The sequence below is a fragment of the Condylura cristata genome, unplaced genomic scaffold, assembly GCF_000260355.1.
Source record: "Condylura cristata isolate star-nosed mole 26May11 unplaced genomic scaffold, ConCri1.0 scaffold00007, whole genome shotgun sequence".
Classification (NCBI taxonomy): Eukaryota; Metazoa; Chordata; class Mammalia; order Eulipotyphla; family Talpidae; genus Condylura; species Condylura cristata.
In genome coordinates, this window is record NW_004567108.1 from 35945594 (window position 1) to 35958279 (window position 12686).

Genomic DNA, 12686 nt, shown 5'->3' on the forward strand with positions numbered 1-12686 from the left:
TTTTTTTTTTTTTTTTTTTTTTTTTGTGCATGGGTAAGTACATGGTGCAAAACTGAAAAGATTCAAAGTGTATCTTTTTCTTCCCTGGCCACTTATTTCTTTTCCCCAGAGGCAACACTTTTGTATAAGTTTGGACACCAAAATATTTCTAGTGACTTGAGTTAAAGTTAGCTACTTGGAGGGAAAATGTATATTGGGATTGTAGATCCTGTTCTAGAACCTAGAAGATTTACCAGTGGAAATGACCCTCTGTGAGCTTTATGCATTGCTTTTTCAAAGTTTAGAAACACTGAGTTTGTAATATACTCAAAGTTTAGGAACACTGAGTTTATAATAACTACACTCTAAAAGATAAAACCTAAATGGTATAAAAGCTGGGTGAAAAAGAAGTCTCCAATATATCCCTGCCTTCTAATGCACCTTTCTGAAAGTTTACAAACTTATAAGCATATATACATCTATACACACACACATGGATATATGTTATAGGTATGTATACAAGCTACTGGAAACATGTTTTTGAACTTATCAATACACAGATTAAATAGACTGCCCAATACAGACTCACTCATTCTTTCTGATGGCAGCATAGTATTTCACTACATAGATATACTGCAATTTACTTATTAACTAGTACTGTCTCACAGGGCATTTAGATTGTTTTTGAACTTTTGTTGGCATAAACATGAAAAAATATTTTTCATTTGCCTTAATACACAACAAATTGTTACTAAATCAGACAGACCTCGGCATCGTTCCAGAACTAATTACTTTACGGATAGGTCTGGACAACTTAGTCTTAGTTTCATTATTTGAAAGGTTATGTGAGTAATAATGAATTCATAAAGTTGCTGTGTTCCTGAAGGTAATAAGTAGAAAGTACCTGATAATGCCTGACAAACAGCAGGTGCACAATGTTTTCTTTTACTGAAGAATTTTTTTCCTGTTTCAGATGAGTTAGCTCCTGGGTTCTGAAGGCATATATGAAGGAGATCTCCACCCCTTCCCAGGTGGCCTTGCACCTGAACATGGCAGCGAGGTGGCTAGTCTCAGGTGACTTCACTCCAGCTCTAAAGAGCCTCACTACTCAGTTTAATAACTGCCCACTATGACTGGTGCATCACACAAGCTCTGCAACCAGATAAAACTACCTGCTTCTCGAAAGGACGGGCTAGATCAGTTTGCTCCCGAGCCCAGACTGAAGTGTCTGCCTGCTCTCCCTCACCCCTGCTTTCCTTGCAGGTGCAGTTCCTCTTTTACTCCCACACCAGCCTCACTTAGCAGTCCAGCCCACATCAGCCCTATCCATCTCTGAATCATTTTGTGCTCTCCTCTTTTGATACTTTGCAAAATATTCCTATTGTTACTTTATTATTATACTCAAGAATGCCCGTTCTTCAATAAGTTTCTAAGTATCTTGAGAATAAGGACAGAGAATATTCAAATGTTATCCGTATGCTCTTCCGATAGTGGGTTCTCTGATCAGAGACTATATGCTGCAGCACACACAGAGTAGGTGCTCAGGAAATGCCCACTGACGTGGGCTCTGAAAAGCACTCACCCATGACTGAGTTTTAAATGAAGGAGTAGAAGCTATAAACAGTGTCAAGCCTCCGGGTAATGCTTGACACCAGGAAAGTAGTAGCCTGCTACTTTCTTTCTGGTCCATAGTCAGTCACTGGAACAAGAAGTTCATGAGCTTTGAAGAAAAATGAGTCAAAAATCCTTTCTCCTTCTCCTCCATCTGAACCTTTGTTTTAAGAAAACCAAAGCTACTAAGACTTACCATGACTTTCTGAGACTTAGCGTAGTATAAAACATCCTGGTAGTGCTGGGCGTAGTCTGGGTCCACATTTTTAATTTTAGCATTAGGTAATAGTAGAGTCTCCAAAGTTCTAGAAGCATTTCCTTCATCGATCGCTTCATTGATGAACCCTACAGCTACAATTCCTAGAAAATAAAGAAAAAATTCTCTTTTATGTCATAAGAAATTTAAATAAGAAATTTAAAACATAGCTGGTATGACTGAAGAACTCCAGTTCATATTTTAACATTAATTACAATTGTTACATGGGGATGGGAAGTGTAGGGAGGCACCATAGAAACTAACGATGTCTTGCATACTTTGGAATGTTTTTAAGGTTCACATATTGCTAATTAATATCACAAATTGTTTCTATAATAAGAGCGGGTCAAATAACATTTGTAGCCCCAGAGTGGATGCACCAAAGCAAGAATAAGCAAATTCACCAGATTAGCCTTCTACCACCATCTCTACCAAGCCACAGATCTTAGGATATAGACTATAATAAAGCCCAGGTACGAACCAAACTATGCAATCTGAAATGCTTTAAAGCTCCAGGAGAGGGGATTTATTTGTAGTCCTCTTCTTTATACCACATTATGATTAAAAATAAACTATCAACCAGTCAAACTCATAATGTTTTCGTGTGTGTGTGTATATATACACACACATATATATGTATATGAAAATATACATAAAATGTACAAACATATATATACACTAACAGAGAGGGGGTTTGCTTTCCAGGTTAGTAAAGAAACTAGTAAGCATTAACAAACAATAAGTTTAATAATAAACATTCTTAAAGCCAAACTTAATTTCTTATTTTGTCAGTTATTTTTCAACAATCATAAGTCACTTCATAAACATGATAGGCTATAAAATTGAGCACTTCTGTTTTTTAAGAAGTATCTCATCTTGACCTACATATTAAGGTAGAATATTTAGCTGAATATTTCCTGAACAGGCAACGCCACAAATAGCACCTTGGTAAGAATGAGGAAATTTTATCTGTAGGATAAATGGAATAATCTCAAGTGCCTATGAGTAATTCCAGATGATAGCACTTAAAAAGATTTGAAGACAAGCAAAAGTCGTTTCTAACATGCAAGATACATATCTAAAAACAGTGGGGGAACGTGGACCAGTTTAAGTACTACTCACATACAAGGTATTATCATTTTACCCTGCAGGAATTAGAAACTGAAGAGTACTTTGTATCATACTCTGCACATCCCCTGGGATAGACTGTTCTGAATTACTTAAACACCCCATCCAAGAATGGTCTTAATAGAGGCACATGTGAGAAAAGACTCTGTGTTCCTAATGGCCGGTCACCTGGGAGTGAGTGCATTCCAGCTGACTTGATTGAAATCATCTGCTTAAAGTCTTTGTTGTACTTCTAAGAACACAGCCACTGAGGTCATAGTAAATGACCTCACAGGAGCTGAAAGACCTACCCAGAACCCCCCTGGGCACATCTGTATCACTTCCTGTGTGCCTAAGTAAAGAGGAAATCCCATTTGAGCAAAGATAACTGAGTTTCCGACCATAGTCTCCATCTCTAAATCAAGTGTGAGACTGTAATATCGCAGAGGCAGAACAGACATTCCTAGATTTTGTGTAAGACAGTGGATGAGGTAACTTACAAAGATCAGTACTTTAAAAACTTAAAGAGCAAATATTCAAAGGAAAAATAGCTTCCTTCTTTACACTACATGGCTAAAATAATGCTCCTCTATGGCTCTACTGGGAAAAGTAATCTTTTCAGTAAAAAAAATCAAGAGCACGGCCCTCCTTGGTGGCGCAACGGGTTAAAGCACTGCACTGAGAAGCTAAAGCCACTTCCTCATGAGTTCGATCCCCGCCCACCCCGGAGGTGACCACAAGGCCTGGCAGACCTCTCCTGACCCGCCCGCTGCTCCCCTCAGCAGTGTACTTCGTCGATCTGCCTGTTCTGCTCCCCGCTCTGTCTCTAGTGAAGCCTCTCGCCACCCCTGAGCCTCTGGCCTGTACCCCAGTTCTGCATGTACAAATAAATAAATCTTTAAAAAAAAAAAAATCAAGAGCACCCAAGCCTGAGGATATGCGTGGAACAGCTTCTCTAGTACACTGTCCGTTCTGGACACACCTCACTAGCCCTTACCTTATCTAGGTCACCATTTAAACTCAGGACTACACCCTGAAATGTGTGGCAGAGGTTGGATGGAAAGCAATGAACTTTACAGACACTCATGGAAAGTTATCAGCTCTTCAGAGGATATATTTACTATATTGTACAATTCATGTATGTATTTATATAAACAAATATAAAGCACAATTTAACTTTTTACATAATTGCCTAAACACATGATACCAAACTCAATGCTTCAAGAATGATTAGCAGAAGCACATCATTTTGCAAAATAACAAAACAAACCAAAACAAAGAAAAATGATTTACTTTTAAAAAATTCCCCAAATTCTAGAAAGGAAACATCAGTCTCCAAAGTAACTACTTTGGTTACGGCTTATACCTGCACAACAAAGATGCAAGAAGTGATAATGGCCACATGGTAAAGATACTCTCCACTGGAGAGTAACTTAGTAGTGCAATTACCTACATAAATGCCACCACACCAATCAGAAGAGATTTTTGCTTAAGAACATTTACGTAAATAAAACCATTCTTTTCTATACAAATGTTACTTGCTTTCTTTTCCTGGCAAAAGCAGTCTATTTGATAATTCAGGACAAAAAAAATGACATCACCTTCCTTGTACCCCTCTGAATCAATGTAAAGAATGGGCGTAATACTAAAATTGTCAAACCCTGAGAATGAATGCAGCTTCACTTTTATAAGCAGCACATACAAAATCACCAAAGCAAGTCTAGGCTGTGTCACTTCCAGAAAGAACTGTTCAAAGTAGGTAACAAAGATTAGACATGATTCTTGGTTTTGCCTAACCCAAAGAGAGAGAGGGATCCTACCTCTTGGGTAGTATTGGCCCAAGCACCCAAGAGATTCAGAATGCGGATCTGAAGTAAAGAAGGCAAGAGGGCAGATGTCTGGGGGACTGGGTTTAGCTTTTTTTTTTTTTTTTTTTAATTTTTAAAGATTTATTTTTATTCATTTATGCACACAAAAAACTGGGGAGTAGGCCAGAGGTGGGGGGACAAGGGAGTGAGAACAGGTTAGGCAGATCTACCAAAATACACTGCTAAGAGAAGTAGCAGGCAAGGCAGGAGAGGTCTGCAGTGCCACGTGGGTCAGCTCCCCGGTTGGGGATCGAACTCATGCTGCAATGGCTGCCACAGCTTGATAGCACTGAGACTTTAACTTCTGCACCACCAGAGAGGCCCATGGGGGCTGAACTTTGTAACAGGATATACATGTTAGTGTTTTCCAATCCCCCCACTCCCATGAGGTTGAATTAGTGCTTCCCTCTTGATTAACATCTGGCAAAACCCATCCCAAGCTGGTGTGATCAGAAAGAGTTAAGCGAGCTGTGTGCAAGCCATGTGAATGCAGGGATTCCAACTTCATTGAAAGGAGATGCAGAAAGGCAGCACAAAGCTGGGTAGTCACAAGAAAACTTTGCTTTTGATTTGTTTACAATTTGAAAAGGACAAAATGAAGTGTCCAGGGACTAGGGAACAGCAGTACATTCGTGGTGCACTGTGTGAAGGCAGCACAACGAGATCCTGCTTTTAAATTTTTTATTATTTTGTTTAAGTTTAATTAAAATTTTTTATATAAGTTTATTTTTACATCATTTTGTGCCTTTTTTCCCCCATCTCAATTGTAATCCCCGCGGGCTTCCCATCACTGAGTCACCCATGTGCCATCACTATAGTCCTGTGCACTTCCCTCCCCCCTACCCACCGTTTCTGATCCCATTCCCCACTCCACCCCCACAAAATGTCTCTGGTATATGGCTGTTCATTATTCTTATTATTTTCTCACCCGAAACCCTTTTTTTAAACCAGGGTTCTAAAGTACAAACACATGGAACAAAGCAACAAATCTGGCCTTGATGTTGGGTACATTGCATTGCTCACAGCAAAGAGTAAAGGAAAAAGAGTAAAAGTCTGCAAATTCTGTGAAGGAACAAAGTCATATGTTTCATCTCAAGAGTGTTATATCCCAAAGTTTGAATCCCTAACTTCATACCCCAAATTAGGTACGACATTAGAGGAACAGACCTAAGACCTTATTCACATACACTGGAACGAGACACCTGGGCTGGTGAGGGAAGTTACCTGCCTAGTCCATCAGAAATTTAGATTAAGTGAATTAGAAAATGAACTCAAAGGTAAACTTTAGAAGGTCGATGATATTAGCAGTCCTAAGCCAACATTACACAAGCTGAAGATATTCAAGGAAGCCAAAGATGGTGTTGGTTTATTTGTTTTTATAATGAAAACATACTATAAAGTCTGAGTTTGACAATTCATGCTTCAGAAAAGCAGTGAATATATACTGATTGCGGAAGTTACACATGTTCTCATTCTTTATTTTGTTTTATAAGAGATGAAAAATAAGTAAGAAAACATATGTCAGGGTATATCATATTTATCATATTGGGCATACCATGCTGATGGCTCATAATTTTTAGAAACAGCAAATCACCATGATTTGTGATCACGAAGCAACACGTGTTCCAATTCCTTCCTAGGGTAGGGGCTCATGCCATCCTTCACAAAAATACCAGCCCCAATGAAAGGTGAAAATAAAGTTGGGTGCATCAAAACCTGAGATATGGAGAATAGCCACCTTTGATATCTTAGTAGGAAAACAGGACTTTTATTGATGTATTTTTGTTATCTTTTTAATGTCTTTTTGCATGTTTATGGTGTGGTGTTAAAACAGTGCAGGTATAAAATAACAGACAGCAGAGGAGTGTGCCTGCTTAAGGCTCTATGAGCAAAATTTGCAGGCCTAGAGAACTAGGTTTTCCTTCACCTTATCCTTAGTGCACCATCCAGAGAAGGAAATGGCCTAATACTTACGTTCATTTTCTTCAAGAATCTGAAGATTAACCATATCCACACAATTCTGAATTTCATTCCAGCTTAGATTATCCCGCCCCTGGGTTAAGGCTTCCAGTTTAATAGAGAGTAGTGCATTTGCATAACTGTGGAAGAAAAACAAGCATGATACCAATCAGAGACATTCATTCATTATTACTGCTACGCATCTTAAATATGACATGGGGTCAAACATAGATGTTATAAGGGTAGACAGAGAGCAGAAGGCAAAATCTTAACAGTCTTGTCTGCATACCATCAGCTCATTCATACTAGTGGTATAAAAACATATTTTCTTAGAAGTATTTTTGTGTACAAATCCTGTTTGATGAAAGTTCCACTAAACCCAACCTGGTTTCCTGAGTGAGGGAAAAACCTAGAATTTCTCAACTATAAAACCGCTCATTTTCAGTTACTAATTTTTCTCTCCTTTGTATGTCTTGATTCTGCAGTTCCAGGTGATATAAACCAGAATTAACCATAGTTTCCACTTTTTCCATCAATGATTCTTTTCTTGTTCCTTCCAACATCCAAACTTGGGAAGATCTTTTCTACTGTCTTACTAGCATAGCTGGGCAACTAAAAGCCTAATATAATATGCCCATCGAGAAAGCAAATAAAATGCAAATACAGTTCCAGAACCTCATTGAAAAACACACATCCTTTTTCTGTATTCTTGGGAGGTGGTACATGAGTTGAACTGGAAGAGCCTACAATTCCTCCTCAATTGTCTACTCCTCCTAAGGCTTCATATTGCTACTCAAAAAGTCTCTATTCTGTGACAGGGTGTACTCAAACCTCTCATCTGACCTTTGACCTCCCACTCTCTGCAGCATCCTTTGAGAAATCGTTTAGTCATCCACTTTGATTATTTATCTTGCCCAGGGAAATTTTAGGGGAAACATGATCCATCTTGAGATATTACTGAGGGATATGCATTTCACAAGATTCAACTTTCCTATTTAAAAATCATGGAACTAAATGTTACAGTCATAAGCTAACACAAGCTATTCTGGCCCAAAGTAAGTAAACTCCATAAGTTAATTTGCTTTTGCATCTTTACACCAAGGAAATAAAGACCAACCCATGTACACATTCATTCACTATGTTGTTTCTGAATAGCACCTATCGGTTTGCTAACAGATAAGGTTGAAAGAAGTAACACACCATGAAGTCTCATCTGTTTTTCTGATTGCAACAAATTTTTGCATATTCTACATGCTTTAAAATGGCACACAGTGGGGCTCCTTGGTGGCACAGGATAAGTCTCAGTATTATCATGCTGTTACCACTATAGCCCACGCCCCAGCCAGGGAGCTAAGACACAGGGCACAGCAAACCTCTCCTGTCTCACCTGCTGCTCCCCTCAGCAGAGGATTTCTGTGGATCTGCCTGTTCTGCTCCCAACTCTGTCTCTGGTGAACCTCTTACCCACCACACCTCTGGCATATAGCCCAGTTCTCATATGCATAAATAAAAATAAAGCTTACACACACACAAAATGACATTCAGTGACTCCACAAAGAGAAGCTTGAAAGATATATGGCATGTAGGATATATTCAAAATATAGTGGTATATAGGTGACAATTCTTGATCCACTGATGGATGAGGAGTCTCCAGGGAAGACTTCACAATGCTTAAATGTTATGGGTGAGATTTTCCCCTTTCCAAGAGCAACAAAGCTAAGAAAGGCCTCTCATACTATACTCATACTATACACTCGGTAACACCGACCACAGTGCTGTGTGGATACATGCTGACATGTGCTGGTGAGCATCCCTTAACGACCATTCTATAGGTCTTTGAGACAATACCGAATCCTTATGGGAATTTTGCATGCTTAATATCTAAGTGACAACCAACAGCAATAAAATGAAAAGGCTTAAAGATGAATACGACCAACACCACCATTGGCCAAATAACCAAAGGGAAAAGATTCTACAAGCAGGGAACCGACTGCCCAGGCTTATCCACACATGAGCACCGTCTCCAGCACTGAAGATGTTAACTCAGGAAAGTATTCTGTGGTCCACTCTAACAGACTCATGTGCTTTTCCTCCCTGCCTCTCTGAACCTTCCACAATGGACAGACTAGTCAGATTCATTTTTGCCTAGATGTGGGAAGCTCTGAGAAGATGACTAGTCCAGTTGAGTTTGGCAGCCTCTCTGGGTACAAAACCTGTGGCAGCACCAGTGGGACATGAGGTGCAGTCTTGTCTTCACAGAGCTTTCAGTCCACAGGGTAAAGGCAACCAAGCCACGAAAAAGCACAAAAATGGGCACAGGAAAGACTGTTCAACAGAAATGGTTCCTAAGAGTAGAAACAAAGGGTTCCAAGGAAGGACTCAAGGAAAGGTGTGCTTACTGTGGGCACACCCTGCTTGGGATTGGCAGGAACCAAGCACTCAGCCCTCAAAGCTTTGTGCAGATGGTGAGTAGGTATTTTGGCTTTGTTTTTGTTTTTGGCTGATAGAGGAAAAGAAAAGGGCTTGGCTAAGACGATGCAAATGCAGATATTTTTGGCCCCAAGGTTTGTTTCTCCAACCACATCATGCTGGTTGTGAGAAAAGATGGTATTTCCAGGGTTGGGGAGACAATGGAAATAGTTCATGGCAGCTTAAGTTATGGCAGGGCAGGGAATGGATGCTCCAGTACTATGATGAGAGGAGGCAGGTACTGCTGTCACGTTGCTGGTGGTGAGACGTGCACACCCGTGAACAGACAGACCTGAAGGCACACAGCGTGCTCGGATCCCACTTGGCCAACGTGTAAGATACGAGGAGGGGTTAGCTGGTGTACAGGCCAGGGTAACATATTTAAAGTGAGGAGTCTGTTCTTAATTCAGATGAGAACAGGAAAGAATTACGGAGAGAAGCATTGCAAACAGTTACGTTTCAGAAGAATTAGTCTGGGCACAGTCGATGCCAGTCCTATATCACTTCTGTGAGAGTTGAACAAAAAAATATTTCTGGGGAAAACACAGCCTCAGAGTAGTATCCATATTGAACAGGAAGACACTTTTAAGAATGCACCAAGGTGGCCCTGCCCAGAACCCTTGTGCTATGAAGAAATTTGCGTGACCAAGCAGTGTGGCCAAGAGATAGCAGTTCAGTTTCTGAAACCTGCAGACCTGGAAGCTTCAAGAAAACAGGCCAAATAGCTGAGGCTGTGTTAGACCCCATGGGGCCAGGGCCACTCTTAATACAAGAAATAAATACAAGGGCCCTGAGCACTCATGTCAGTACTGGGTGATCCAAGTGACCCAGAATGTGCTTCAATCAAAAGTCTGAAAGATGATTCCAGACAGCTGAAATTTTACAGGTTTCTCTCATACCACACATTTAAATTCCAAGGCGGTATCCGTACACCCTAGTAGAAAACCACAGATATAAAAGTGGGTTGCAAAAGTGTGTGAACCATTTCCTTAATGGCTTATGTGTGAACTGGGGCAGGGTTGGAGAGAGAAGAGGATTATGGTCATCAAAGTGGGTGATCTGAAGGGAGGTACTGTTATTTAGAGGACAGTGGTCAGGCGGTGGCTCTATGGGAGTGTCTAGACAGTTACCTCACCAAGAAGCCTACTTAGTGCACATTGCATTGGAGACGTCCTGAGGGAGGGAAGCTCTGTCTTCTCCCCTAGTGCTAAGAAAGCAGCGCTTTCTCAATTGAACGTGGTCAGTTAAGAATGAATGAGGACAGGGATGTTTCCGAAGATGACGGCAGAGTAAAGAAACTGAGATCACTGCATCCAGGCTTGCGCAGGAATTTAGGACTGAAGACGGAATATAGACTTACATACGACGAGTTTCAACCAAATGAGAACACCCTGGACTCACTAGAAGGCAGATAACTTGAGGGAGAATCAGCAATTGGGAGTTTCAATGAGAGAACTCCCTCCCTGGAGGGCTCAGGCGCCTGGAGTTTTGGTGGGCTGCAGGAGCCGCTTTACCCTCACTGAAGCCCTGGAGGTGAAGGGGGACAGCTCAGCTCGGTGAGTGGAGCCCAGGCTGAGTAAAGACTGCAGACCTGATCCAGAGAACTGGGGCATTGGGCAAAGTTACTGACGGACCAGCTCGGCCAGCTTAGGAGGGCAAGATGGCGGCAGAGTAAGACTCCGAGAGGACTGTGTCCAAACTCACATGGGATTATATAAAAACGGACTACAGACTTACATGCTATGAGTTTCAACCCAAATGAGAACACCCTGGACTCACTGGAAGGAAGATAACTGAGGGAGAATCGGGGATTGGGGAGTTCCGATAAGGGAACTCCTAGCCGGAAGAGCCACAGACAGGATAAGCTGAACCCTGAAACTCTGATCTCCGCTAGGTGAGAAGAACTGAGCAGGGGGAAAAGATTGTGCAAACACAAACGGGCACACAAAGCTGGGGGTGGGGGGAAAAATCTGGTGATCTGGTGACTGGGGCAGCTGTAAGGTGGGCAACCCTTTCACTCACCCCACAGCATAGGCCTGGAGCCCTGTTCCCACCATTAGTCACTAAGGTGGGGCCAGCAAGTTCACAAAGCCCATGAGATAAAAGGGGGGAAAAAACAGCCTGAATCAAAACAGGTCCATTAACACTCCCCCAAGTGGTAGAGAAAGACTGTCCAGGGAGAGACAGCTCTGAGTGGGCACAAAGAGTCTGGGAGGCCTAGAGGGAGGACTGACAGCCTGCACAACTAGGGGGTGTGCAGAACTAGGACTCAAGGTGTTGCTGAATAGCAGTGGCCGGAAGACATGTGAGCCAGGAAGGCACTGCCTTGCAAGGCTCACAGTGCTCAGAAAATAAACAAAACCAGTGACTGGCTCTACCACAGGCCCAGCTGCAACAGTTCTAATGTGCCCCACCCCCCCATGGCTGCATCCAAGCATAGAGGGAACCGGGGACATTAGAAGGCTACAAAGATCTGGCACCTTCCAGAGACAAGGACTCAACGAGTTACCAGAAGAAGCTCAACACCACAAGAGACCCCTGAGCGTCATTGGCAGAGACCACAGACATAATTCCACACAGTGGGGGGCTGGAAAACCAGGAGATAATGAAACAAAACAAGGCTCAGCATACCCTCCACAACTGAAATGTCTGGAAGTCCCCCTGTCATCCCAAAAAGAACATCCAGAAAGAATGCTGGTCAATAATAGCAACACCGTGTCTCAACGAATAGAAAGTATTAGAAAATACACAGCAGGGAAAAGAAGACAAACAAATACTCAAGCAAGTCCACAGGGAGACAATTCACCACAAAAAGATCAGTCAGCAGAAACCACCAAAGAAATAGAAGAATGGCTCAGCCTACCACGTAGAGAATTTAGAATCACCATGATAAACAAACAAAAAGAAGATGAGAAGGAAAAAAATGAAATGAGGCAAGCTATCAAGGAGTTGAAGAATGCAAACAAAGAAATGAATGAAAGAAATGAAAAAGAAAAAAAAAAGATATGAGACAAGCAATCAACGAACTGAAGAAAGAAAATGAGACATTAAAAAAGGAAATAGAAGAATTGCAGGAAAAGAAAAGGCCACTAGGGGAGATAAAGAAGGCTGGGAAAAGTAATGAAAACAGAACAGAGGAAATGGAAGAATGAATCAGCACCCTCGAAGACACAGAAACAAAGAGAATAATAGTAATAAAAAAAGAATGAATGAATGAGGACAGAGGGCCTCTCTGGTGGCACAGCAGGTTAAGCACAGCACTGCAAAGCTGGCCTTGGCAGCCTTAGTGCAAGTTCGATCACCGCCCCAGAGGTGATCCACGAGGTGATCCCCGCCCCGGAAGTGACCCACATGGCGCGGAAGACCACTTCTGTCTCACTCCCCTCAGCAATGCACTTCATCACTCTGCCTGTTCTGCTCCCCACTCTGTCTCTGGT

The 12686-nt window shown here is 41.7% G+C and overlaps 1 protein-coding gene across 1 annotated transcript in view; it reads right to left on the reverse strand.

Annotated features, from left to right (window-relative positions):
- IQGAP2 (IQ motif containing GTPase activating protein 2) overlaps positions 1–12686 on the reverse strand; it is a 249428-nt gene that overhangs the window by 77905 nt on the left and 158837 nt on the right. The window contains exons 12-13 of the mRNA XM_012721764.1: positions 6796–6920; positions 1787–1950 (exon numbers count right to left, since the gene is read on the reverse strand). Of these exons, the coding sequence (XP_012577218.1) occupies positions 1787–1950; positions 6796–6920 (289 nt within the window). The remainder of the gene's footprint in view (positions 1–1786; positions 1951–6795; positions 6921–12686) is intronic.